At 40.1% G+C, this 27,860-nt stretch overlaps 1 protein-coding gene across 2 annotated transcripts; it reads right to left on the bottom strand.

Moving 5' to 3' along the window:
* Window positions 1-366: 366 nt before the first annotated feature.
* Window positions 367-23,947, bottom strand: LOC148044407 (interferon-induced GTP-binding protein Mx2-like). Of its 2 annotated transcripts, none has more exons than XM_087721681.1 (14): window positions 23,738-23,947; window positions 22,438-22,507; window positions 21,091-21,283; window positions 19,554-19,691; window positions 17,995-18,149; window positions 16,676-16,814; window positions 14,371-14,569; window positions 13,934-14,012; window positions 13,364-13,486; window positions 9,616-9,754; window positions 6,495-6,644; window positions 4,370-4,446; window positions 3,842-4,063; window positions 367-848 (listed from the first exon to the last, which is right to left on the bottom strand). In XM_087721681.1, the coding sequence occupies exons 2-14, from the start codon at window positions 22,486-22,488 to the stop codon at window positions 618-620; spliced, it is 1,896 nt and encodes a 631-aa protein (XP_087577807.1). In that variant the 5' UTR covers window positions 22,489-22,507; window positions 23,738-23,947; the 3' UTR covers window positions 367-617. The 2 variants fall into 2 exon arrangements, with proteins under 2 accessions (XP_087577807.1, XP_087577809.1); XM_087721683.1 differs by having other exon boundaries at window positions 22,438-22,526; window positions 23,738-23,892.
* Between the last annotated feature and the right edge of the window lie 3,913 nt (window positions 23,948-27,860).

Raw genomic sequence — 27,860 nt, 5'->3', positions numbered from 1 at the left:
CAAGATCCCGCCCAGGAAGTCATGTCAGAGCATCTTATACTCCAAAAATATGGTATTTCTATTGTGTAGCCAAAGTCTATTGGCCAAATCCTACCAAGTAGAATACCACAAAGATCCTAAAGTCATTCTGCCACTTCTCAAAATACTGATAGCATCAATTGTATATGATAGTCGCAAGTAAATGTATGACAAAATAGAATTTGAACATGAATAGTTTATTGTTCTTAACATATCTAAAACAGTTTTTTTGCTTTTAATTCCCCCCCCCTCAATAATCCCTTGTATGGGGTGGAGTTGGGGCAACAGAATGGAGTTGAGTTTGCATCAATTGTATATGATAGTCGCAAGTAAATGTATGACAAAATAGAATTTGAACATGAATAGTTTATTGTTCTTAACATATTTAAAACATTTTTTTTTGCTTTTAATTCCTCCCCCCAATAATTCTCTTCCGTTTTCTTTGCCAATTGTGGTTCTAAATGCACTACTGAAGTTGAGCAGCATCACTGAATAATTTTACAAACGTTAAACGTAAGTTACAAATGCCCTTAATACACTTATCTAACAGAAGCAGAGCTGCTATCAGAAGTTTTGTACAGAAATATTAGCCATCCCATTTAAATAAAGAACTTTTTCAAAAGTAGTCGAGCTTTATGAAGTCGTCGGATTCTTTCTTTTAAAGAATTTCTTATGTTGACAACATCCTTTCCCTCATGAAAGAGAACTTCCAACTGATCTCCGTTTTGCAAAAGCTGCATCATTGCATTCTGTAACTTCTCAGCAAAATCCCTGAACATGTATAACTGTATGATCATAGGAATCTGAGTACCAAGCCGGACTTTTACACTCTGAAAACAAAGTTAAGGGGGGGATATTATACCAGGGTAATATAAATGGCTGGAGACATATCAATATCCCATAATATCTCCCCACAAGTATGTTAAGGTTTATACTAAACTAAAGCCTTGTCCCCTATGAATTTGTACCATATCGCAAAATGAAAATCAAGCTGTTTCTGTTGGGAGATGCCTATTACCACCACCGCACAGGCCTACCAGAAGATACAACCTTTTGCTTAGTGTACAATTGACAACCGTTTGTTTAGTGACCATTCAAAGTTTCAATGGCACTGATGAAATCCTCACAGAACCAACCCAGGATCCCCACAGTCATGTGATCAAAATTTGGCAATCGGCTTGTACTTACAACAATTGTAATGCCCTGGGGTCATATAAGGTGATGTTCCATTTGTGATGTTCCTGGCTAGCTTTTGGCAAGCAAAGTCAATAGGGGAAGCCGGATTCACTTAATGTCTGTGTGATTCATTTAACAACTGCAGTGATTTGCTTAACAACCATGGCAAAAGTGATAAAATTGGGTGTGAGTCACTTGATAACTGCCTCACTTAACAACAGAAATTATGATCATAAATCATTTAACAACTGCCTCACTTAACAAAACAGTTGTGATCATAAGTCAAGGACTACCTATACTCTCCCATATTCAACTCTTTAATAGAGAACAGGAAGTTATACTCAAGTTTCTGCAATGCTCTTGCAGATACTCATTAAAATGCCCTGCAATCTTGCAGCTTCAAAATTGCAAATATGGAATGTATTTAACAATATTTCTATACTGAGGGGTAGAGAAAGCCCCCCCCCCACATTTTAAAATCCTATTTATAAATGAGAGCCACGGTGGTGCAGTGGTTAGAATGCAGTACTGCAAGGTAGCTTTGCTGATCACCGGTTGCCAGCAGTTTGGCAGTTCAGGTCTCATCGGCTGAAGGTTGACTCAGCCTTCCGCCCTTCCAAGGTCGGTAAAATGAGGACCCAGATTGTTGGGGGCAATAGGCTGACTCTGTAAACCGCTTAGAGAGGGAGCCTTTATAGCTTTGGTATATAAGTCTATGTGCTATTGCTATAAGTACCACTTTTACAGAAGCTGCAATTCTGTTTACATGGACTTTCCTGAAGTGGATGGATCACAGCAAGTTTTTGTCAGCAGATATAAAGATTGTAGAGCTCCTTTTGTCTTTAAATGTTCTCTACAGACAGTTAAAGATTATTACATTTTTCTTCAATTGTTTTTTGTTGTTTAGGGGTAAACATAGGTAAAGGTTCCCCTCACACATATGTGCTAGTTGTTCCTGACTCTAGGGGGCAGTGCTCATCTCTGTTTCAAAGCTGAAGAGGCAGCACTGTCCAAAGACATCTCCGTGGTCATGTGGCCAGCATGACTAAATGCCGAAGGAGCATGGAATGCTGTTACCTTCCCACCAAAGATGGTTCCTATTTTTCTACTTGCATTTTTACATGCTTTCAAACTGCTAGGTTGGCAGAAGCTGGGACAAGTAACAGGAGCTCACTCCATTACGCGGTGCTAGGGATTTGAACCGCCGAATTGTTGACCTTTCTGATTGACAAGCTCAGCATCTTAGACACTGAGCCAGCATGTCCCTCTGGGTAAACATATTTTGTTGTTGTTGGGTAAACATGCCCAAGAGGCTTGTCGATCAGAAAGGTTGGCAGTTCGGTGGTTCGAATCCCTAGCACTGCATAACGGAATGAGCTCCCATTACTTGTCCCAGCTTCTGCAAACCTACCAGTTTGAAAGCTTGTAAAAATACAGAGAAATAGAGACCATCTTTGGTGGGAAGGTAACAGCATTTCATGTGCCTTTGGTGTTTAGTCATGCTGGCCACATGACCATGGAGACGTCTTTGGACAACACTGGCTCTGCAGCTTTGAAACAAAGATGAGCACTAGAGTCAGGAACAACTAGCACATATGTGTGAGGGAACCTTTACCTTTTTACCTTAAACATACCCAAATATCATTTGATGTTCCTCGTAGAGCTCTAGTTTCAGACACACTCCTGTATTGGTAGCCCCCTCTGACCTTGCTCTAATTCACCATGGTTTGTTTTGAACTCTGGTACCCAGCACCAACAGCATTCCAAACAGAGTCTCAACAGAGGGGAAGAATTATTTCCCATAGCTCAAATACTTCTCCTCATCACACTCTGTATTTTAGTGTCTGGAAAAATTGTGGTATAAAAATGTAATTTAACCTGAAGAGAACCTCAAAAGCTGAAATCCTGTGTCTTTGCAGCATTCCACCCATATCAGGAGCTCCAAGTAAAGCAGTTCTTGGTTAATGCTACACTATATTAGTATGTATGTGTGCATGTGGTACAGTAGTGGGATTGACAAAAAACGGGCCCATTTTTGCAAAAAACGACCCATTTTTTTGCTCAATTTCTTGGTGGGGGGTGCAGGCGCCAGGAGTACTCTACAAGGCTCCTAAAGGCTATGCATGCCCTTTTTTTGACACAAATGGGCCCATTTTCATGAAAAACAGGCCATTTTGAGGAGGTTTGCAGAGTGCAAAAATTGTAATTTGCCACTTCAAAATCTTGGTGCGTCTTATACTCTGAAAAATATGGTATATGTTTCTGTGCATAAATCAACATATTTCTATGTCCACATGTTGTCATATGATACATATGGACGTGTTAGACTGACATTTACTAGTCCTGCTTAGACCTGTGCCAATGATTTGATTGTGCAAATACTGCACCCTAACTACTTTTATGAAACCTTTGCATTTTTGCTCATTTAAACCTGTAAAGGAAGGATATCTTAATAAAAGTAAAAATATAGATTTTATTTCGGTGAAATATTTAATAATGTATTGAATTTTGAGACCCATAGATATATCCTCAGGGAAGGTGATACATTTTAAAAATTACTAAATTATACTATTAATGGCTAAGTAAATGAAACACACAAAGGGGATTTAAAAATAGAGAGAAATCACTCACAAAATATTGAACTTACTTTATAGTAGGCAGTCATGTGGTAAAGCATTTCCTCTATTGAGCACTTTTCTGTAATATCAGCAAAATAAGGAACTGGTGTGATTTTTGTAGCTCTTACTGTTCTAAAATCTTCACTATAAACAGAGTCCTGGCAGTATACCACATTTTCAAGTTTAAACTGAGTGTATATCGTATTTTTTGCTTTCTCTTCTTGTGTGAGCTTTAAATCTTCAATATTGTTCTGCATAACAAAAAAAAAAACAGTTTGACACATTTGTGGGATTACAACAATTATATGGTTCCTTAGGTATTCTATTATGGTTTTTCTTCTTTTTTTTTGCTAGATCTACAGAGAATTTATTATAGGGTTTATGTTAGGACATAAATATAGAGTTATTCTCATTATACACAACTACATCTGAAGTGGACAGTGATCCATTAAATCTTCCAAAATAATGAATTTGTTTATTATAGTGCTTTATTATTTTCACTTTAAACTACATGGCTATAATTTGTGAAATTCATTGCAACTATGGCTAATAATTACCTGAGCAACTCTGCAGAGAGCACAGAAACTACTGAAGTGTTGGATAGCAAGTCCAATAAATGCCTTCCGCACAAGTTCTGGAAAAAAAAGAGGGAACAATTTAATGACAGGGTCAACTAAAAATATAGGCAGATCCCAATCATACACCATATAATAACTGGATATTCAACACTTGGATATTGGGAATAAAGCCTTTACACCACCTTTAATCATAATAAATAAATATTAAAATCAGGAGAAGTATGTGATATTAGGCATGAAACAAAGTTTTTTTCCTGCAGATTTCTATTTAAATCCACTATATTATATAAAACATGTTTCAGAGAGGGACCATGGAAAAATCTGAACAATTTTGTACAATATAGTTTTAATGTAAAAGTGATTTACTAACTATACATCTTACATTTTAAATTAAAGACATGCCAATGTTCCTATGTCAAAACCAAGAACTGTCCATATTAAGCTATTGAGAGACCTGTGTCTTCTCAATCCTAGGTCCAATCATAACTAAAAGCAGCCTCATAATGTCCTGTCAAGCCTGTCTCAATCTTCCTGACTGGTTACCTGACATTGGCTTAATCTTACACCAACCCAATTTCAAGGCATGCAAAATCAATAATAATTTGCTATTAGCTATTTTGGAGCAGAAGTCATATGGCTTGTTATATTATCAGAGATGCATTTTGGACATGCTAGCAGGTACAGGAACAACAGCCTTGCCTCTGGTCACTTGCCACCTTTCATCATAGCTTTTTCTGTTTCAACATTTGCCCTCTCCATTAAGTGCTTTGTTTCTCTATTTCTTCCCTTTTCCATATCGTTGATTTCAAAATCAACTGCTCTTCAGGCTTCCCAAAATAAAGAAAGATGGGATGATTTCCTCTTCTTTCTTTATTTCGGGAAGCCTGAAGAGCAAGCCATCCCAATTTCACTTAGAAAGAAGAAACATATAGATATAAGGAAGTCACTGCAGTCTCTTGTTTTATATAGAGCAATCCCGTTTTCTCCTTACAGTATGTAAGAAATAATAACAACAATAACAACAGTAACAACAACCTCAACAAGAACAATAATAAACTAGGCTATATTGATTATTTTCATTTTCCCGTTAGTTGACAGTTTTAATTATTGTCCATCCCATCTCAACCCCAGTGCTGAATAAGTGACTGCCCAGGACTTAAGTCACTCTATCTATCTATCTATCTATCTATCTATCTATCTATCTATCTATCTATCTATCTATCTATCTATCTATCTATCTATCTATCTATCATCTATCTATCTATCTATCTATCTATCTATCTATCTATCTATCTATCTATCTATCTATCTATCTACCTACCTACCTACCTACCTACCTACCTACCTACCTACCTACCTACCTCTCACAGGACAGTATTCAACATAGTTATAGGATAGGTATAGTTATAAACTATGCTGAATAGAGTTATGCTTCTGTACAAAATCATAAAATACAATATTCAAAAATGTTTTAACACATTCAATTTAACACCAACTCTAAATCGTAGAGACTTGATAGCCCCTAAATCTTTAGGGAATTTTCATGTTTTTCCTTTCCTTTTCAGGTGCAATTATTATATAGGTTACTGGCTTTCCGCCTGACTGAGATGGTTGTTAGAAAGGGAGTATTTTTGTGGAACCACCTGTTCACTTCAGATGACTGTTCTTAACTATAGGTAATCCTTCAGTTACGACCTTAATGGAGCCTTCCCATTACAGTAGGAAGTCAAGATGGAGACACTTAACGAGTCCCCATCCCTGCTCCCCCGCCCAATGTGTTTGTTAAATGAATGTACAGGTTCTTAACTGGAATATGGGGCATCTGAGGGATGGGGAAGACCATAGTACATGCACAAGCACACCTGCTTCTGGCCTCCCAAGACCTCTCACCATTCACTGAGATACCCCAGGTTCTGCTTCACAGTCCTAATCCCCCCCGCCCAAAGCCACTAGATTTTGCATCACCATATTCAGTAGGGCTTATTTAAACTATTTTTGTATTAAACAGTGCACACCAAAAACTGCAACTACTGGACAAAATATTCTTAAAGAGTCATTCACAAAAGTACTTCATGCAAATGAGAACATGAGAGTTAGAACTTACCTGCAACTTCTTTCAACACTACAATTGCTGGATCTTCTAGTTGTTTGATTTGCCATCTTATAGAGTTCTCAAAAGTTTTGAAATTGACAAACCCTGGAAGTTCTCTGCCACGGGATATATACTCAAAATTCCCAATTCCTGTATGATTTACTGCAAAATAGTTTTTTACTTTATTTTACAAACATCTGTATCACTCACATGAAAATTCTAAAATCTAAAATCTAAAATGTTACTGTAAAACATCATATTGAAATAATACTCAACATCCCACAAATTCAACCTGAACAATCCAATGTATAAAAATCAACGTATATCCCACAGCAACTTCCCCATCTCCGATTATCAAATACCAATGAAAAAGAAGTATTTCTATTGCTTTATGGAACTTCAGCAGCGAAGGAATTAGGTAAGTCTCTGGACCAAAACCTTCCACAGACTTCAGATAGGTTTAAGGTTTAAGGTTTAATTTTATTTGTATGCCGCCCTTTTCCCTGAAGGGACTCAGGGCGGCTCACAACTCAAGAGGGAGGGGAAATACAAACAGAATAACAAAAAACATAAAAACCATACATAGTTAAAAGCACAACAATCATACCATTCGAGTGGGGCAGCGAGTCTTTAGCCCCAGGCCTGTCGGAACAGCCAGGTTTTAAGGGCTATGCGGAAGGCCTGGAGGGTGGTTAGGGTACGAATCTCCACGGGGAGTTCGTTCCAGAGGGTCGGAGCAGCCACAGAGAAGGCTCTCCTCCGGGTAGTCGCCAGTCGACACTGGCCGGCTGATGGAATTCGGAGGAGGCCTAGTCTGTGGGATCTAATTGGTCTAGTGGAGGTAATTGGCAGTAGGCGGTCTCTCAAGTACCCAGGTCCAATACCATGAAGGGCTTTGTAGGTGACAACTAGCACCTTGAAGCGTACCCGGAGATCAGCAGGCAGCCAGTGCAGCTCCCGGAGGATAGGTGTTACGTGGGTGAACCGAGGCGCACCCACGATTGCTCGCACGGCTGCATTCTGGACAAGCTGAAGTCGCCAAATACTCTTCAAGGGCTGCCCCATGTAGAGCACGTTGCAGTAATCCAGTCTGGAGGTCACAAGGGCATGAGTGACTGTTGTGAGAGCCTCCCAGTTCAGGTAGGGATGCAACTGGTGCACCAGGTGAACCTGGGCAAATGCCCCCCTGGTCACAGCTGACAAATGATGTTCAAAAGTCAGCTGTGGGTCCAGGAGGACTCCCAAGTTGCGGACCCTGTACCGTTTGACCCCCCAGCCTGAGAGGTGGAACACCTGGCCAATTAGTAGGAGGGAAGCACAGCAGCCACTCGGTCTTATCTGGATTGAGTACAAGCTTGTTAACCCCCATCCAGTCCCTAACAGCCTCGAGGCCCTGGCACATCACGTCAATCGCTTCATTGAGTTGGCACGGGGCGGACAGATACAGCTGTGTATCGTCCGCATACTGGTGGTATTTTATCCCGTGCCGTCGAATGATCTCACCCAGCGGTTTCATGTAGATATTGAAAAGTAAGGGGGACAGGACCGAACCCTGCGGCACCCCATACGTTAGGGGCCTAGGGGTCGATCTCTGCCCTCCGACCAACACCGACGGCGACCTGTCCGAGAGTAAGAGGAGAACCACCGTAAGACAGTGCCTCCCACCCCCACCTCCCGCAGTCGTCGCAGAAGGATACCATGGTCGATGGTATCGAAAGCCGCAGAGAGGTCAAGGAGTGCCAGGATGGAGGCATGACCTCCATCCCTGGCTCTCCAAAGATCATCGATCAATGTGACCAAAGCGGTTTCCGTGCTGTAGCCAGGCCTGAAACCAGACTGGAAGGGATCTAGATAATTGGTTTCCTCCAAGGACCGCAGGAGCTGAAAGGCTACCACCTTCTCAACAACCTTCCCCACAAAGGGGAGATTGGAGACTGGACGATAGTTGTTTAGGACGGCTGGATCCAAAGATGGTTTCTTCAGGAGGGGTCTCACCACCACCGCCTTTAATGTGGGGGGAAAGACCCCCTCCCGAAGGGAGGCGGCAACAACCGCCTGGATCCAGCCCCGTGTCACCTCCCTGCTGTTAACAACCAGCCAGGAGGGGCACGGGTCCAGTACACATGTGGAGGCATTTACAGCTCTCATGGCCTGTCCACGTCCTCAGGGGTAACAGCTTGAAAATCAATCCAGTGATAGCCCCAAGAAAAGACTGTATCCTAATGTTCCTTCTCATAGTTTATCTCACAAAACAAGCAAAGTAATTCTAAACTCCCTAATTTTACACAGTTGCATCATATAGGCTCCATAAGTGACTTGTACTTTCAATTGGGGTCAGAGGCGGGTTGCTGCCTTTTTCACTACCAGTTCGCAATCCACGCACGTCATACCTATGTCCCAAGGTATGTAATCAACTTTTGCAACCTTTTGACAAGCAAAGTTAATAGGGAATCCAGATTCAGTTAACAATCATGTTACGAATTTAACAACTGCAGTGATTCACTTAACAACTGTAAAGGTCGTAAAATGGGGCAAAACTCAGTTAACAAATATCTCACTTAACAACAGAAGGTTTGGGCTCAATTGTGGTTGTAAATTGAGGATTACCCATATACAGATTGAACAATAGGAAAATATATGCCTGAACTTGCTGAGATGGCTAAATTGACTGATCAGAGAAAAAATATCTATGTTTATTGCTGACTGGAAATCCCTTATGGCTTTTTTGCATAAAACAGAAAAAAAATCAAGTTATGATTTATAATTTTAATGATTAAAGGATATATTACAAAAAGAAGTTAGATTGTAATTACATAGTAAATTTATTGTTGTACTTAGCAACTGTTATAAAGAAGATTGACAGCTACTTCTTTGTACCTTTTTTGCCTACCCCTCTTTCTAGCACTTTTAGCTCTTAGATTTTTTTCCTACTTTATATTACTTTGTATTAGTTTTTAATCTTCTTTCTTACAGATGTTCAATAAAACTTACACAAAAAATATATATAGAACCTCTCATACTAACAAGCCTACCTGAATGTGTAGCAATAAAAGCATATCCAAAATTCAAGCTTCTACTCACGTTAAAACTAAGGATCCACTAAGAGAAAAGCACATAATAAAATTGAGTTTACCTTTAGTGTGATCATTAATTGTAACCTGCCATTCATTAAATGCCTTTCGAATATGTGTAATTGTTCTTTTTTTTGAATAGTTTCCATCCTCTTCTCCATGTAAAATTTTAACAAGATCTTCATTAAAAGCCTTGATTTTCTGGAAAAAATGCAAAATAACATAATTGTAAAAATAAAATTACCAGCTAAAATGGTAATACAAACTAAGTGCTCCAGAAGGATAGTTACTCTCCATGCAATTTCCTTAAATATAAAAAACTGGGTATAAAGTTCTGAGAGATCAGTCCTGAAGGAATTAGAATAGGTCGGGAAGTCGTAGGTGCTTTGCTATAAGGCTGGCAAGCAGGTAAGTGCAGCAGTTAAATCCTCTGAAGTCTGCTACTGGTTCAGTGAGGACACGTGCATCAGTGGTGGGTTCCAGATCACGTTGCAACCGGTACAGTGCAACAGGGCCCGGCGTGCACCGCATGAACGTGTGCAACATGTGCACACACATGCACAGCATGCAAATACGTACTTACTGCCCACGATGCCTCTGTGATGCTCCAGCTGTTCGGCAGAGCATTGCACAGGCGCTGTATGCACCATGCATGGAAGCCCTGTACAGCTCAAATACCGGTAAGGAGAGCAGGTGGGCGGGTGTGCCCTCTGGGGCACCATACCAGAATGGTACCTGGTGCTCCCAGCAGGCACTAGTACGCTCGTACCGGGGCATGCTGCGTGCAACCCACCACTGGCATTCATGCATGTTTTGTGCTCATGTGTGCCTGAGATGCACCCGCGCAGCGCTAAAAGAGGAACATTTTGAAAACCTTCCGAGTCTGCAAAGGTAAATAGAAAAGGAGGCGGGAGAATCCACTGTGCTCTATGATTTAGACTAGCTAGAAATCAGGAAATCTAATGATTCTAGCTAATATAAATTGTGCATCACAGCTGATCGTGGAAATACCGGTTTGTCCGAATGGTAGCATTTTTTAAGTACCAGTTCAGGTGAACCAGAGTCTGAACTGGTAGCATTTCACCCCTGGGTAAGTGGATGGTTAGCATTTTTAACACTATATTTTGTATTTATAATTTTATTAAGTTTCAAAAACATGAATGAAAGGAAACAAGCAGATAAAAGTAGAAAAAAGAAACAGGTAGCAAGCAAAAACAAACTGAAAAAAGAAAAAATGATAAAATGGCTTTTAACTTTTTTTTATAGATATACAGTAGATAAAAAACATACTCAACTCATATACCCCAACTAAAAATATCAACATTATGTATACTACTCATATAATTCTAATCATTAAATCCCAAAATCAAAATTACATTTTTCTCGCAAAAAAGTCCAAAAGTGGCTTCATTAATAACTCATCAATGCTTCTTCATTTCACTATGCCACAATTTCTATCAAGTCATCTCTAAATCTTCAGCTCTCTTTATTAATTAGCAAATATAAATAATAAACCATTTCCCTGTCACTCAACTCATCAGCTGATTGAAAAACCTCTGTTTTAATAATATGCTCATGAACCACAGGCTAAAGGGAATGTGGGGCAATTTCATGTTTCCTCCTTAAATCTGGAGAAAGAAAAAGCTACCCCATCTTCAAGTTATTGCTTCTGGTGACAGATAATTTAACCATCTCCAAAGGGAGACAGCATCTAGCATCTCGTGTGTGTGTGTGTGTGTGTGCGCGCGCGTGTGTGTGTAAAGATAAGCACACAGTGACATTTTAAAGGCTTTAAAGGTGGCGGTGGTGAGACCCCTCCTGAAGAAACCATCCTTGGATCCAGCTGTTTTAAATAACTATAGTCCGGTCTCCAACCTCTCCTTTGTGGGGAAGGTTGTTGAGAAGGTGGTAGCCTTTCAGCTCCAGTGGTCCTTGGAGCAAGCCAGTTATCTCGATCCTTTCCAGTCAGGCTTCAGACCTGGCTGCAGCACAGAAACCGCTTTGGTCGCGTTGACCGATGATCTTTGGAGAGCCAGGGATGGAGGCCACGCCTCCATCCTGGTGCTCCTTGACCTCTCAGCGGCTTTCGATACCATCGACCATGGTATCCTTCTGCGATGACTGCGGGAGGTGGGGGTGGGAGGCGCTGTTCTACAGTGGTTCTCCTCCTACCTCTCGGACAGGTCGCAGTCGGTGTTAGTTGGGGAGCAGAGATCGACCCCTAGGCCCCTAACGTATGGGGTGCCGCAGGGTTCGGTCCTGTCCCCCTTACTTTTCAACATCTACATGAAACCGCTGGGTGAGATCATTCGACGGCACGGGATAAAATACCACCAATATGCAGACGATACCCAGTTGTATCTGTCCGCCCCGTGCCAACTCAATGAAGCGATGTATGTGATGAGCCAGGGTCTGGAGGCTGTTAAAGACTGGATGGGGGTCAACAAGCTTGTGCTCAATCCAGAAAAGACCGAGTGGCTGCTGTGTTTCCCTCCCGCGAATTGGTCAAGTGTTCCATCTCTCAGGCTGGGGGGTCAAATTATACGCCCCTCAGACAGGGTTCGCAACTTGGGAGTCCTCCTGGACCCACAGCTGACATTCGAACATCATTTGTCAGCTGTGACCAGGGGGGCATTTGCCCAGGTTCGCCTGGTACGCCAGTTGCGTCCCTACCTGAACCGGGAGGCCCTCACAACAGTCACTCGTGCCCTTGTGACCTCTAGGCTGGAATACTGCAATGTGCTCTACATGGGGCTGCCCTTGAAGAGCATTCGGCGACTTCAGCTAGTCCAGAATGTGGCCACGTGAGCGATTGTGGGTGCACCTCGCTTCACCCATGTTACACCTATCCTCCGCGAGCTGCACTGGCTGCCTGTCAATCTCCGGGTGCGCTTCAAGGTGCTACTTATCACCTATAAAGCCCTTCATGGTAGTGCGCCTGGGTACTTGAGAGACCGCCTACTGCCAATTACCTCCACTAGACCGATACGATCGCATAGATTAGGCCTCCTCCGAATTCCATCTATTAGCCAGTGCATACTGGCAACTACCCGGAGGAGAGCCTTCTCGGTGGCTGCTCCGACCCTCTGGAACAAACTCCCCGTGGAGATTCGGACCCTCACCACCCTCCAATCCTTCCGTGCCGCTTTGAAGATCTGGCTGTCCCGGCTGGCCTGGGGTTAAGATTCCAACCCCACCCGAATTGTGTGACTGTTGTGCTCTCTTTTAATATGTTGTATTGTTTCCATATTGGAATACTGTTTGTCTTCCCCCCCTCCCTTTTTGAATTGTGAGCCGCCCTGAGTCCCCCCAGGGAAAAGGGCGGCATACAAATAAAGGAAATAAATAAATAAATATTTTTACTATTTGAATGGATTCAAATATGTTTATGGACAATTAATGTCAATGTAAAGGAAAGGAGAGATTATGAAATCTTTCAGAAATATGTATTGTAAATTGTATAGAATAAAGAAGAGTAAATTCAGATGGACAACAACAAGCAACCATTTTGCAGTTTTTAAATTGCGGTTTGGTCTTGTTTCCCTGTACTCAGATATCAATAACTCCTCAGGTTCCATGCTCCAATTGCCCCCCCCATCCCAAAATTCCTATCATCCTTCAAAGCCAAAAGCAAAGCAATAGCAGAAAGTATAGTGACAAGCTCCTGATGATAGTTGTGTAATTTGGCCATTTTATACAACAGAAGGTGCCTAGCAACAATACTGACTAATTAACAAGGATACAATTTGCTTCATGATCAGATAGAAACTCAAATCTGCCTTTATTTTTTAAATCTAGTATTAATCTTACTTCCACAAAAAAATATTTCTTGTCCTCCAAGGATTCAGGAACACCGTCACCATACTTCTGAAGTTTTTGATGCATTTTCTGGAGGCTGGTTTCTATTTGACCTTCTAAAGTTGGCAGTGATCTCTGCAATAACAACAAAATTAACTAAAGGAAAGGTGTAAAATTGTAATCCTATGCAAGTTTAGAAACTTTAAATATACTGTGGATTGACAGAACCATCCCACTTTTTGCAGTAGGAAGCTACCAATTTTAGCAGCTGCCAAGTGATATAACAATATTTACACATACACAGACACACACGGTCCTAGGAATCCCTCTTACAGTATGAATCAGATGCCTAGGGACAGAAATATGCATGCATATATAGCCATTATGTATTGACTTAAGAATGCAGCTTGAGTAGGATGCAAATTTGCCCACCAAAACCTTCATCCTTTCTACAGAGAGAGCTAATTGGGATTCTGATGCATGCATCTCTATGCAGCACAATCATAGTCATGGTATGAAATTGCACATGTAACACAGGGATATCTTTCTTATTCAACCTGAAATGAATTGAGAGTTCCTTACCTGAATGTGCTCAGTGAGCTCATGTGTAAGTTTTTCTGCCAGAAATGGGATTGTAGCTTTGCCTTCTTCCAAAAGAAGACTGAGGGAGATCAGAGTGAATAAAATTCAAGAGTTACTCAATAATATTGAAGTTATCATTTGTATCATCTCAGTGTTCCTCAAAGTCTTTCAGATGGACTTGGATTATATGCTCTATAAGTAAGTTATGAGGTCAAATAATTTGATGGTAATTTGAAGCAAAGTGGGGAGTAAGCATCCGTCACTAATTAAAAATGCTAAAGCTCATGAGAGAAAAATATCTCTGCCCAGTTCACGCATAAAATTTCACCAGACTTTAGGTTGCATACAGGCATATTCATAGAGACACACACAAACTATGGTGTATAAAGGAGCACATTTTGCTAAACCATGTTCAGGAATTATTTTCTAAATCCTACCTGAAAAACTTGTGCTCTTCAAAAAATTCTCTCTCTTTCTTGATTGCATCCTCCAAGCTCAGTTTATTAGTGAGGTCGCTCTGCCCACGACATTTAACAATCATGTATCCCTTTTTCAGAGGCACTCTTTGATTCCGGACAACATCAACGGTCTCATTCTCAGTTCCTTCGTCAATCAAATCAGGCTTGGTTAGAATACCTATGAAATAATTGATGGAAAGGTGAGACATGCCCGATTACTTGAGAAAGGCAGGGGCTTAATCTAATGAAGGCTGCTTCATTCCTGAACTACATTCAGTCTGAAAAAATGAGTGTCCCAAAACACGCACACCACCAAGTAGCTATTAATCCTTTCCTCACTGCTGGCATTGAAGAAGTCGGCTTTCAAGTAGCTTTACCAGCTGTAAAGCACCATTTCCAAGGCCACTGTTACTCTGAATGGTCATTAAATGACTATAAGTCAAAGACTACCTGTATGCAGAAATATTGAAAATTAAAAAGGGTTCACAAACATTTAAGCACTACAGTAGTTTTTTCCCTCTAGTAATATTTGCTGTTTTCCTTTTCCAACTCAAAAAGTAAATTTTGAATAATTCATTATTTTTTTAAAAAAATAAATTCCCAAATATTTGATATTTTTTAATAATGTTAAGCACTTTTTTTACAATGTTTATTAAGTGAATCTGGTTTCCCCCCTTGACTTTACATGTTGGAAGCTGGCTGGGATGGTTGCAAATACTGATCATATGACCCCAAGACACTGCAACTGTGGTAAATAGATGCCAGTTGACAAGGGTTTGAATTTTGAGCACATGACTACATGGACCCTGAAATGGTTGTAAATATGAGAACTGGTCATAAGTCATTCTTTTCAATGATGTCATAGCTTCTTGTACTACTCAGAAAATAGATACCCTTGTAGCAACAGACAGTAATTGGGGGGGGGGGGGGAGGCTAGGTTTGCTCACATAACACCTTTGTTCTGTGGGCTACTTTGATTTCCATTTTCTTTCTAAATGCAATTCAAAGTGCTGGTCATTACCTTTAGCACCCTGTATGGTACAGGGCCAGGTTATCTGCAGGGCCAGCTTTCCCTAATGATACCTACCTGTTCTACCTGAACAAATAGGGTAGGCACGCTCCTAGTCCCTTCCCATAAATATTGCCATCTTGTGGGACCTCAGAAGGGTGCCTAAGCCCCAGCCCTGTGGAACATTCTGCCTCCTGTAAGTTCGGCAGACCTCTATCTTCCTAGCTTTTGGTAAACCTCTGAAGCCCTAGCTTTTCCCCTAGGTCAGGGTGTCAAACTCAAGGCCCGGGAGCTGGATCCAGCCCCTGGGGTGCTTAGATTTGACCCACAGGGCCACCCTGGAAACAGCCCATTTTCGCTGGCAGAGCTCTCAAGCCCCCCCCCCCAGGAACCCCTGACATGAGTGACGTATAGCTGGCCACCTCCACCCACACAAAGCTGATGTGGCCCTCAATGAAATATGAGTTTGACACCCCTGCCCTAAGTGCTAGGATAAGATGAGGTGACTGCACATCAGGTTTGACCTAGCCCTATGTTTTTGTTATTTGTTGTTGTTGGTTTTTATCATTTTAATATGCTTTTATGCTCTTTTAACCTTTTGCTGGGAGGTTTGCTGGTTATAAGGAGGCAGCTATGTAAATGTTTTAAATAGATAAAGAAAAATGAACTTCAAGCATTCACTAAACAAATGGGTGTAATTTCAGGATAATCTATATGAGCATATATGAAATATATAGCTGTCAACATGCAGCTTGAGTATCCCCAACAAAAGTCTGGGATTATGTCATTTCTGAAAAGCGTATTGTTTATTGAATACATTGCATGATAATGGCAAAGTAAAACTAACTCTGAAATTCTCAGGCACCAGTTCACAGTATTAAACAATGAATTCCCATCCCAATCCCATGCTTCCACATAGACCATGTAAACAAGTTCTCTTTATTATGGGAACCGTCTGCCTTCTTCTGTTAAGACATCCTTGAAAAGTTTCCAGACTCTCACAAACTTCAGTGGAACTGTAGAAGTTCCTTTCTCCAACTAACCCATGTAATCAACATGTCACCCCTTTACTCTAATGACAAGTTGAAATGAAGAGACATGTAGCTACCAATATTTCATTCTTAACAACTGCATCGTTAACCAGAAAGTTAGTAAAACCAGACTTTCAATAACTTTTAAGAAAGTAAAAAAGAAACAACTTACATTTCCAATTTTAAAAAATCTTTTACAATAGTATCCTACTGTATTTCATGAGTAGAAAAAATATTAACTTACCAAGTGTTCTCTGTCCTTCGGGATCTACGGTTTGAGCCATTTTCAATGCCTCTGTAGTAGCGATATCAACATTACTTGGAACCACTACCAAATTTATGGTTTCTTGTTTGGTAATATAACTTTGAATTAATTTCAGGATCTGTAATTAAATTGCATTTTATGTCAGGCAAAGGTAGAGGATAAAGTGATTTTCAATGAAGCTGGAAAGAAGAAATAATTTATTCTATTAAGGCTTCCATAACTATACATAAAATTATTGTGTATTATGAAAGTATTATGTAATGTATAGCACATAATCTGCAACTTATTTTAACCCCCTCCCACCAAATTATATTTCACAGATGCTGCTTCTATGTGGAGCATTCAATATCTGTGAAGGAGCAACAATGTGCCTGTCCACTTTATCCAGATATTGAGAATCCTCTGTCCAGAGGCTTATATATCAAGAGCAGTAAGCTTAAGCAGGGGAACACTAGGGTTCCATATGTGTATAAGAGCAGAGGTGGTGCAGTGGTTAGAGTGCAGCACTGCAGGCTACTTCAGTTGATTGCTAGCTGCAGTTCAGCAGTTCTAATCTCACTGGCTCAAGGTTGACTCAGCCTTCCAAGGTAGGTAAAATGAGGACCCAGATTGTTGGAGGCAATATGTTGATTCTGTAAACCACTTAGAGAGAGCTGTAAAAGTACTATGAAGTGGTATATAAGTCTTATTACTATTGCTATCTGGATATCATGATTACTAGGTTGGAGATATTATTCAGTTCCACTGGCATTTCAAGATGCATTAAATAGACAGCATGAATTTAGCATAATTTCTGGAATCCATTTATTGAATAAAGATCAACCACAGGAAAGATAAATTCTATAGATAGTCCTCACTTAGGGACCACAACTGGGACAGGTTACTCAGTCATTAAGCACCACCATCATTAAGCAGAAATTCATGTGATCACAAACACTTAAAAACCTTGATTCTGATTTGGTCTGTCTGAACAATCACTAAGTGAAACATCACATGAACAAAACTTAATTGTTTTACTTCTGCATCTCTATTAACTATGCTTGTCATAAGCCAGTTGCAAAGCACACAAATGGTGATCACGTAACTGCCGGATGCTCAATAAATGCATCTGTAGCAAAGCTATCTGTTTTACGCTATCGTAACTTCAAATGGTAACTAAATGAGGCAATCAGTAATGCAGAATTACATGTACATCTCACTAACAGAAATTAGTAGTAAACAATGCTGTCATATCTTCATGTCCCTAATTCAGTTTATAATCAGATACCTATCACTCTATAAAATCTTTTTTATTTTACCTGATTGCCAATGTCTTGTGGTTGATTACCTACTGCCACTCTTGTAATTCCTGGAAGATCAATTAAGGTGAGATCTGGAACATTTGGAGAACTAATTTCCAGGGAAATTAATTTGTCGCTAATACTCAGTCCTTCGCCAGCTATTGCATTCTGGGCTATGTTGTATGAGGCAAAACAAAGCAACAGACTCAGTTATGGGAAACTCCTTATATAGAGCAGTTTTACCAAACCACCATTTGTTCTAAAAGACCTCTGAAGAAAACAGACACATATATTTTTTAACAGGCTTGTTTCCTATAATAGTTTTAAGTTTGTAGGTACTTCTGTGTATTCAAATGTAACGATGCTAAAATCATTTCCTAACACACACCTTTTAAATTTTATAATGTGATACATAGATAATGCAATACTATATTTTTAAAAAACCAAGCTGGAAAGTTGTGCAAGTATTTAATAAATATTAGCAGAGGGGCCTCCTTACTGTGCTAGCTTTATCTGCAGTATTACTTCTGTTTTCATAGCTATAATGAGATTATCTACACAGAACAATTTGGGAAAGCAATATTAGCTAGCATTTATTTTATCATGATTCATAGCAAGACTGAAATATACTCTAGCTTAATTTATTGTTGAAAACCAGGATATTAGTGCCTGGCCAATGAAAAAGCAGAATCAAAAAGAAAGGATAATTGTACTACAATTAAAAGGAATGACACAAGGAAAGTAACATATCTTCTAAAATGGATAGAACATCAAAATATTCTATCTAAACCTTTTATTAATCAAATGTATACTCTCTCACAACTCTATCACAATCTAAGCATGATTTTGGCAGCTTGATTAAATTTGACTCTAATCCTCTCAATTTCAGTCTTGGTAATCTCTCATTTTACATTTTAAAAATTTCATTGACTAGAATCTGTTACTTCCTAAGGCCACCCAACCCCATTCTCAAAGCAAATGTTTTCAAGGGAAAAATGATTGCAGCACAGGCAACCTGATTGATTTAGTAGGAACTTCTGAAAATCTAAAAATGTACATGGGTATTGGTGCAAAAGAGATGCCACTGTGGGGACTACTAGTTAGAAAATAGTGCCAAAAATATATTTTTTAAAAACAACAGAATTCAAGGGCAGACTGAAAAATTTTCCTGACACTCCCGTGAGCTTTCCAGATTACTTTATAATCCAGAGTGGTCTTTGCACTTTTTTTTAAACAACCCATTTTCAAACCAAAGCTGAATGGCACCTATCTTTAATTTTGAAAAGAAAAGAAAATGCTTATGTGGACCCACAGATGTTTCTGGACATAAAAAACAAACAAAACAAAACTGAAATTTCTAACAGCAGTAAACATGATTAAATATTTAGATTAAAAGTCAAGGGAATTAAAATCAAATATCAAATGCAAGCACAAATACATTTAGAAGTGAAACCACTGTATTTCTATCCTTCAATTACAATTACAACTACAATTACAGAGCTATTGCAAGCTAAAATTCTATATATACTGATCGTTTAAAGGAAAATAAAACCCTTTCTATTGTTACTGAATGTTACCTCTCCTAACTGCGTCTTCCACCTCTGATGGATCTTTCAGTTCCACCTCTGTTTCTAGATACACCATTTTCCCCTTCCATTCTTCATTTTTATTATTTTTTTTCATCTTGAGCTCCAAGGGGCATCTGGTAACAATCCCTGCAATGTTAAAATGTTTTTCTTAATTTTATAGATATCATCTATTTTATCAGATATTTAACAACATAAGAACAGAAGCAGAAAGAAAAATCACAACTAAATATTGTGCTGTCCATTTCTTGGTTTCTGGTGTTTTTTGTTTTTGTTTTTGCAGTTTTAACATTTTTAATTTGCATAGTTTTAATTTTAAAATTTAAAATTTAAATCTTCTGAATTACATTCGGCTTTGTGCTAGGTAGTAACTATCTTGGGATATGATTACAGTTCTTTTTAATACACACAGAAGCCATGAGATTTGGAAAATTAGCACAAACTGATTTGGATTCAGTTGAAGCTAATATGAAAATAAGAAGGAAAATAAGTAGAGAATGGCCTGATTTACTGTATTTTTCGGAGTATAAGACATACCTAGCTTTTGGGCAGGAAAACAAGAAAAAAAATCTGCTTCTGCCTCCCAGCAATTTGTGTCCTTGCAACAAACAGCAAACAGCCTGGTCAGCTTCAGCACAGCTTGCTTTAGCACGAACAGCTGATTGCCAGTTGGATCTGCCTCCCAGAATACCACCGATCACCTGTTCCAGGCTGCGGGGATCGCCACTGCCTACTGCCACTGTTGCCGCCGCATGCCTCATTTTCAGCGTCCGCACATCCTGCTTTCCCTCCACATGCCCCATTTTTGGCCTCTGCATCACGTTTTTGGCCCATTAGAGACAAGGGGTGCTGCCACTGCCACCTATCCCCACCACCTGAAGTTGGCCAAAAATGGGATGCACAGAGGCCGAAAATAGGGTATACTAAGGCCAAAAATGGGATGCACGGAGGCTGAAAATGGTTTGTGTGGAGGTGGCGATAGGTGGTGATGATAGGCGGCAGCAGTGGATGGTGGCGATCCCTGCCTGGAACAACTGATTGGCAGTATTTGGGGAGGCAGATCCAACCATCAATCAGCTGCTCATGCTAAATCAGGCTGTGCTGAAGCTGACCAGGCTGTTTGCTGCAAGGAGTCAAATTGCTGGGGGGCAGAGGCCGAAGGGTGGGGGGATGGTGGGCGGGCAGGGTTTTGGCAACTTTTGCTGTATAAGATGCACAGACATTTCCACCCACATTTGAGGGAGGGGGGAAGTGTGTCTTATACACCAAAAAATAGGGTACATGTTTTGATTAGAAAAATATGGAAGTTCACATTTGTTCTAGGCTCCTGAAGTTCACAAAGCTAACTGAGCATCTCTCAAAAGCTTCATTCCAATTGTAAACCTGTCTACAGCAGGTGGTTCCCAAGATGAACTATAAACCCTATTCTCCCAGGTACAGCAATAAGACATATAGGCCAACATAACAGAAGAGTACTGGCTGGGAAAATCTGTTTGCATTCAAAGAAAAGCTTTGGGAAAATTCTCACCACTGCCTCTAGGAAGGGCAACTCCAGACAAGGCCTCTAGCACGGAACTTTTTCCAGAGCTCTGATCTCCAATCACAGCAATTGCCGGCAGCGCCAAGTCCTTTTCCACTCCAAGGGCTCTCAGTGAATCAATGAGGTCAATGCAGGGACGGACCTTCTCTTCATAGTGGCTACACAAATTATTTTCTGCCTCCTAAGGAAACAAAACAAAATACAAAGTTGCCTCCTCTATTGATCTTGGAATTTACCTTTCCTTAATTTGGAAATCTCATCCCAAATGAGCTGGAACTGAATTTCCCGTGAAAAGAGTTACTAATATAGAAGAGGTAATGAACTTTAAAAAAACCTTTAAGATTGCACCTTAGTTTTCTTTTGCTTCATAAAAATAACTCTTGTCAATTCAGTTGATGTACAGATTCCTGTTTAGGAAGTTAAGTTGATGACTGAGAAGAAAGGTACAGATAGTCCTTGGATTCTGACTGCCTTGGGTACAACTGTTCAAAGTTACGGCAATGCAAAAAAAGAACACTTGGCATTTACAACCACTACAGCACCCCATGGTCATGTGATTGCCATCTGTATGCTTTGCAACTGGCTTGTGACAAACAGAGTTAATAGTGAACATATAAATAAAATCATGTCATGGTCATGTGATTTTTTGCTTAGCAACCACAGCCCTTCACTTAATCACCCAAGGGGAAATAAATCTATTATGGTCATGTGATTTTCCATTTAGTGCCAAGGTATAGCTTTGCTGTCTTTAGGGTCTTAGGGTGTGTTTTTTTCCCAAATATGATTTTATACATATATACATGTCTAGGTATGTCTAGTTTAATGAAAAGAAGGACTAGGGGAGACATTATAGCAGTGTTCCAATATCTCAGTGGCTGCCACAAAGAAGAGGGAGTCAAACAATTCTCTAAGGCACCTGTGGGTAGAACAAGAAGCAATGGGTGGAAACTAATCAAGGAGAGAAGCAACTTAGAACTGAGGAGAAATTTCCTGACAGAACAATTAATCGTGGAACAGCTTGCCTCCAGAAGTTGTGAATGCCCCAACACTGGAAGATGTTGGATAGCCATTTGTCTGAAAGGATATAGGGTTTCCTGCCTAGTCAGGGAGTTGGACTAGAAGACCTCCAATGTCCCTTCCAACTCTGCTATTGTATTGTATATATATTAAAGTATTATGTAGACCTACTGCTGTCATATCCAATTTCCCCCATGACAAGAACCTTGGAAGTGTAATTTGGGCTGAATGAGAGCAACTGCCCCAAAAATCACCCAACCAACTTTCATGCCTAATTGACAACATAAAATATAATCTGGACATATGACATAGCAGTACCTTTTTGAACCTTTTATTCGGAGAATATTCAGTATTTCTGGATTTCTTCATGGCAGACTTTGCAGTGTCTCTGCAGCAAAAAAAATGTCCTGGAATAAAAGTATTGTTAGTTCATAAAAGATGCTGCCATGCTTGGCAATGATATCAGTGACATCCTCACTTGATCCTTAACAATTCTGTGGTTTTGATGTCCACTTTTAACTGCTTTTATCAGCAGCTGATTATAAGTTAGAAAGTATGCTAGCAGAGTAAATTGCATTATCAAAACATTAAATAAACATCTGTCAATAATTGTGGCATAAATAGTACATTGCCTCAAACTAAAAAACAGGTGTGGTGCTAACCTGTTAAAAACTTCTCTTCAGTAAAAGCATCTTTGTTGAACTAAGCAGCTACAAGCCACAACACAAGGACTCTGAAGAATGTCTTTAGAAGTGCTAAAAAGCACCTCCAAACCATTGGTCCTACTGACAGCTTCCCCTTCTTACATTCAATTAAATTGCAGGCAATAATTTAATGGCAGGCAAGCATCCTCAGACATGCAATTTATATGAGATTATAATTTATTTTCAAACGGCTTGAATCCCTGCCTTCCTGCTAATTTATTTACATCATCATTCATTCATCCATCACTAATTTATTTACATCATCTCTCTCTCTCTCTCTCTCTCTATCAGTAATTTATCTAATTCTATCTATCCATCCATCCATCCATCCATCCATCCATCTATTTATATATCTCTAATTTATTTACTTCTTGCTATTTTTTCCCTCCAACTCCACTCCAAAAGTCCATTTGCTGCTTTCAAGATCAAGCAGAAACTCTTATACACTACCAAAAAGTTCGCACATTTATTTCTAAGTAAGCTCCATCGCTGTGACTTTTGATCTACGGTTCTACCTTAGCTTGTTCTGTGAAATGAAATATTGTGATTTATTGAGCAAACCATGGTTTTACAAGACACGTAGCTTGCACAGCAGTCCTTTCTACAATCTGCAAAGTCAGTGATTAGTTGGGAATTCAGTCTTGTTCCTGATGCTCCAAGGATCTCTGCGCTCATCAGTGGGGAAAACCCAGCAACTTCGGGACTCTCTTTCTTTTCTCCTCATTCAAACACTTCGGAGCATATTATGCCCGACCCCCTTCCCTGGCTCCCAAAGTACCTAGTTAATTAGGACTCCTCCGACAGTCTTATTTAATTCCCTCCACTGAAACGAACTACATTCCGCCAGGAACGAGACTATCAACGCTAGGAAAAATCGTGCAATTTGAAAACTCTTTCATACTGTACGCTCTTACCTTTCAGGCTCGGAGCTGGGAGCGTCGGAGAAAGACGATGCTTTCCCAGAGCAGTTCGGGCGAAGACTATGGGATCGGCAGCACAGGACTGACTCCTCCCGTTCAGTTTCTCGGTGAAGGGAAATCGAAACTTACTCCGGAAAGAAATCAACAATAGCGAGAGCTTTCTATTTCCCGAGAAACAGGGCTCGCTCCCTTCAAGGACGAGTTTCGTTTCCGACTGCTGATGTCAATCAATTTCCGAGATCTTGCGAAGAAGGGGAAAAACAAAACCACAAAACCACTCCCCCCCCTCCAATGATAATCACCTTCTCTCAAAAGGATTAGCAATAAAGGACCCCTTCTTTGCTTTCCACATGTTTAGTATTTTCTAAAAGTGTTTAAAAAACTGCTAAAGGTAAATACAGCAAATGATTAAATATTAAGAAGTGTGAAAATAATAAAGGAGCAGTTTGTGATGGACTGGCTGCTAGGACAAAGCAAGGTTATGGCATACACTTGAAAGGAGACCTGGAAGCCGGTATTCGTGGAGTCTGTCTGGCAAGAACAAAGAATGCTTATTCATAGAGAATATGCAGTGTAACACTTGTAGCAATTGTAGGTGGTTTGAGGACTGATAACAGTAACAAAGCGTTAGACATCCTGCATAGCTTAGTTAAAGGTTAGGAACAGAAATGGCCTGGAGTAAATAGAATGTATATTGGGTAACACCTTGAGCATTCATTAGCCAAGGTTTGGGAATAGGGATGACTACAGGCCAATAGAACAAATCATGAGATCATTACTAAAATGTTTATTAAATGATATTTCTCATTATCCTGCCTTGTTTCGCCTTCTGCTTTAGTGAAAATTTATAAAGCTTTCTTAATCCTTTGTTCTGGGCTCTTGGCATTTTGGCCAGAACCCCTTTTCTTGGAGCACTCCAATAAAAGAAAACAAAAGCTGCACCTCATGTTTTTGTCCTTCATCGGCCTCAGCAACCGGTTCAGTCTCAAATTGGGAACGACATTTGTTTAGTCCACCATGAATTCTTAAAGAGGCATAATTAATATTTTAGTTCCAGTAGTCCATTGGCTCTCTCCAGTAGTTCATCTTCTAGTCCAGTGATGGCTAACCTTTTTGTCGGCACATGCCAAAAGCATGCATGTGCAACAGTGCGTGCATGTGTGTGCACATAGCCACGATGCAATGTGTATGTACCCCCTGTGCACCCCTCTATGCATGCATGCATGACACACACCCCGTGCCCCATTTTGGGCCCAGCAGGATTTCCTGAAGCCTTCTGGGACCAAAAATGGGCTGTGGGGGGTGCAACAAACCTGCTCTCCCCCCTGCCCCTCGCATGTGCATGCGACCCCCCCACCTCCACACATGTGCATGCATCTCCCGCATGTCCCCTGCCCCCACACATGCACAGTAGAGATCCAAAAATCACGTGGCCGGGAGATTTTGTAATTTGTTAACTGACATAGTTACTTAAGATTTTAATTTGACTAGTTTTCTCTCTTAAAATGATGTTCGGGCTCATGACAGACTGGAATGTAGGAACAGCTTTTAACAACCTTTTTCCTTACAATTTATGCCCCTTCTGACATCAGATCTCATTTTAATGCACCTGTGCAATATTATGAGATGTCAACATGTTTGACTACATGTAACTGATTTCCTATGTAAACTTTTATCCTATCCAATCAACTTTCTTCTTGCCTTTTCTTTGTTGTGTTAGGTATAAAAAGGAGTGTAAGATGGGCCTCGGGGTTCTCCCTTTTCATGGGGAGATCCTACTTTATCAGGGTACTCTAATGAGGTGGTTTTAAAAGACCTTCTGACTCTGTTACTTATTGGGAAGGTGAACCAAGGAAGAAGCAAGGAAGAAGCAAGGGCCAGATGTGGCTATCAGATTTTAAACAAATCCATCAAACCTTTGGAGGAGCTTCTGCTCAACTCCCTGGTCTATAAACTCATCTTGCTTTACCTACTGTTTAAAAAAAATTGTTTTGCTGTGAAAGCTGATCTTATTCTAGACATGTGCCAAACAACACCCTTATGGATTAGGTGGGGGCCACAAACATAATGAAATGTATCAACATATGCTGAAAAATTTACCTCAGTGATACTTTCACACAATGTTACAATGAAAATTCAAAAAGTTGAAACTGTTGTTGTGACATCACAGTGCACTTTTACTACAATCACTTTGGCATTATTGTGGGCAGATCTCTATCTAGCCTAATTTTCAGATGTACAGTCAATACAGATAATTGCCAGATTAACAGAGTTGGAAAGGACCTCGTAGGTCATCTAGTCCAACCACCACCACCCCTCCCAGGCAGGAGACCCTACATCATTTCTGACAGATGGCAGTTCTTAATTACCAACTGCTCATTCAGAGACCAAAGTTATGATGGAAATGAAAAAGTAGGTCCTCAAATCTGCACCCATCACAATATCCCAGTATCCCACAGTATGAGTACTTTGCAACCAGCATGCATTTATAATGGCTGCTGTGTCCACATACTCACCTGTTCACAAGATTTGTAAGCTTCACTGATAGCTGCATGCAAGAAAAATCAATGGAGAAGCTGGCAGTAATTTGCAAGTTGTGATCTTACATTGTGCTTAACAATGTGTTTTGTTTAACAACTGCAGCTAAACTTACATAGTAAATCTGCTGTGGTCTTGTGATGTTCCACTTAATAACCATAAAGTTTATTGAAGGAGTTGCTGGTTCCAGTTGCAGTTATTAAGTGAGGACTACATGTATTCCACTGTAACCAGCTCTGACTTTTCCAAAAGAAATTCTGACAAAAACTGGCATAAAGGGAGAAGTAATTGCAATCAGTCAAATTTAGTCTGATTTAGAAGTCTAAAACGCATTCAAATGAATTGTTTCCTTGTCACTCCTACAACCCATTGATGACTAATGTAATTACCATATTTTTTGGAGTATAAGACACACCTCCCCCCCCCAACATTTGGGTGTATCTTATACACCAAATGTAGCCCCGCCTACCCACCGGCCCCCACCCTTTGGCCTCTGCCTCCCAGCAATTTACCTCTTAGCAGGAAACAGAGAAAAGGGGTTTCCGGAGGTGGCAATAGGCTATAGCAATCCCTGCAGCCTGAAATAGCTGGTGATCAGTAGGCCCGTGATGAAATTGAAATGGAAAGTGCTGCAAGTAAGCAAATTGCTGGGAGGCAGAGGCAGATTTTTTTTCTTCTAATCAGGCTAAACTGAAACAGGCTGTTTGTTGTTTGCTGCAAGGAGGTAATTCAATAACTATAAATGGCTATAGAATGTTCAAATTATTAAACTTAATTTTTAAAGACTGCTTTATTATTGTTCTAGACAACTTAACAAAATGAAGCAGCTTTTTAAAATAAATGCTTGATCTGAAGAGGCCGTGCTATTGTATATTATTTTAAATAGCAGAGAATAATGTATACTTCCAGAAAGCCACATCAATTTTAACAGCATCTGTACAAGTATAGTCTGAAATGTAACACCACAATGTATATCTTCTGTACTGTTTGCTGTTTGCTGCAAGGAGGCAAATTGTTGGGAGGCAGAGGCAGATTCCCCCCCCCTTGTTTTCCTCCCCAAAAGCTAGGTGCGTCTTATATGTCAGAGCATCTGACATATCCAAAAATATGGTATTTCTACTGTGTAGCCAAAGTCTATTGGGCTAGGGATTCATGTCCAAATCCTACCAAGTAGAATACTACAAAGATCCTAAAGTCATTCTGCCACTTCTCAAAATACTGTTAGCATCAATTGTATATGATAGTCGCAAGTAAATGTATGACAAAATAGAATTTGAACATGAATAGTTTATTGTTCTTAACGTATTTAAAACAGTTTTTTTTGCTTTTAATCCCATCCCCCCCAATAATCCCTTGCATGGGGTGGAGTTGGGGCAACAGAATGGAGTTGAGTGTTTACTGGCTGGATGCCCTTCCTGTCATCAATGTGGAGTTAACAGCAGATATATTCTCATTGTGCCCAGAGAAATATCTGCCTTTGCATAGGATCAAACTCACAGTCTCCTGATTGTGACATGACAACTCCATCTCTAGGACACTGCACCACTTCTTACCATATTTAAAGCAATGCATATATTAA

This window comes from Thamnophis sirtalis, unplaced genomic scaffold (genome assembly GCF_051295495.1).
Source record: "Thamnophis sirtalis isolate CommonGarterSnake01/CBP01778 unplaced genomic scaffold, rThaSir2_p1.2 scaffold_8, whole genome shotgun sequence".
Classification (NCBI taxonomy): Eukaryota; Metazoa; Chordata; class Lepidosauria; order Squamata; family Natricidae; genus Thamnophis; species Thamnophis sirtalis.
Note: the sequence above shows the minus strand (reverse complement) of the source record. Positions and strands in the feature narration are given on the sequence as shown.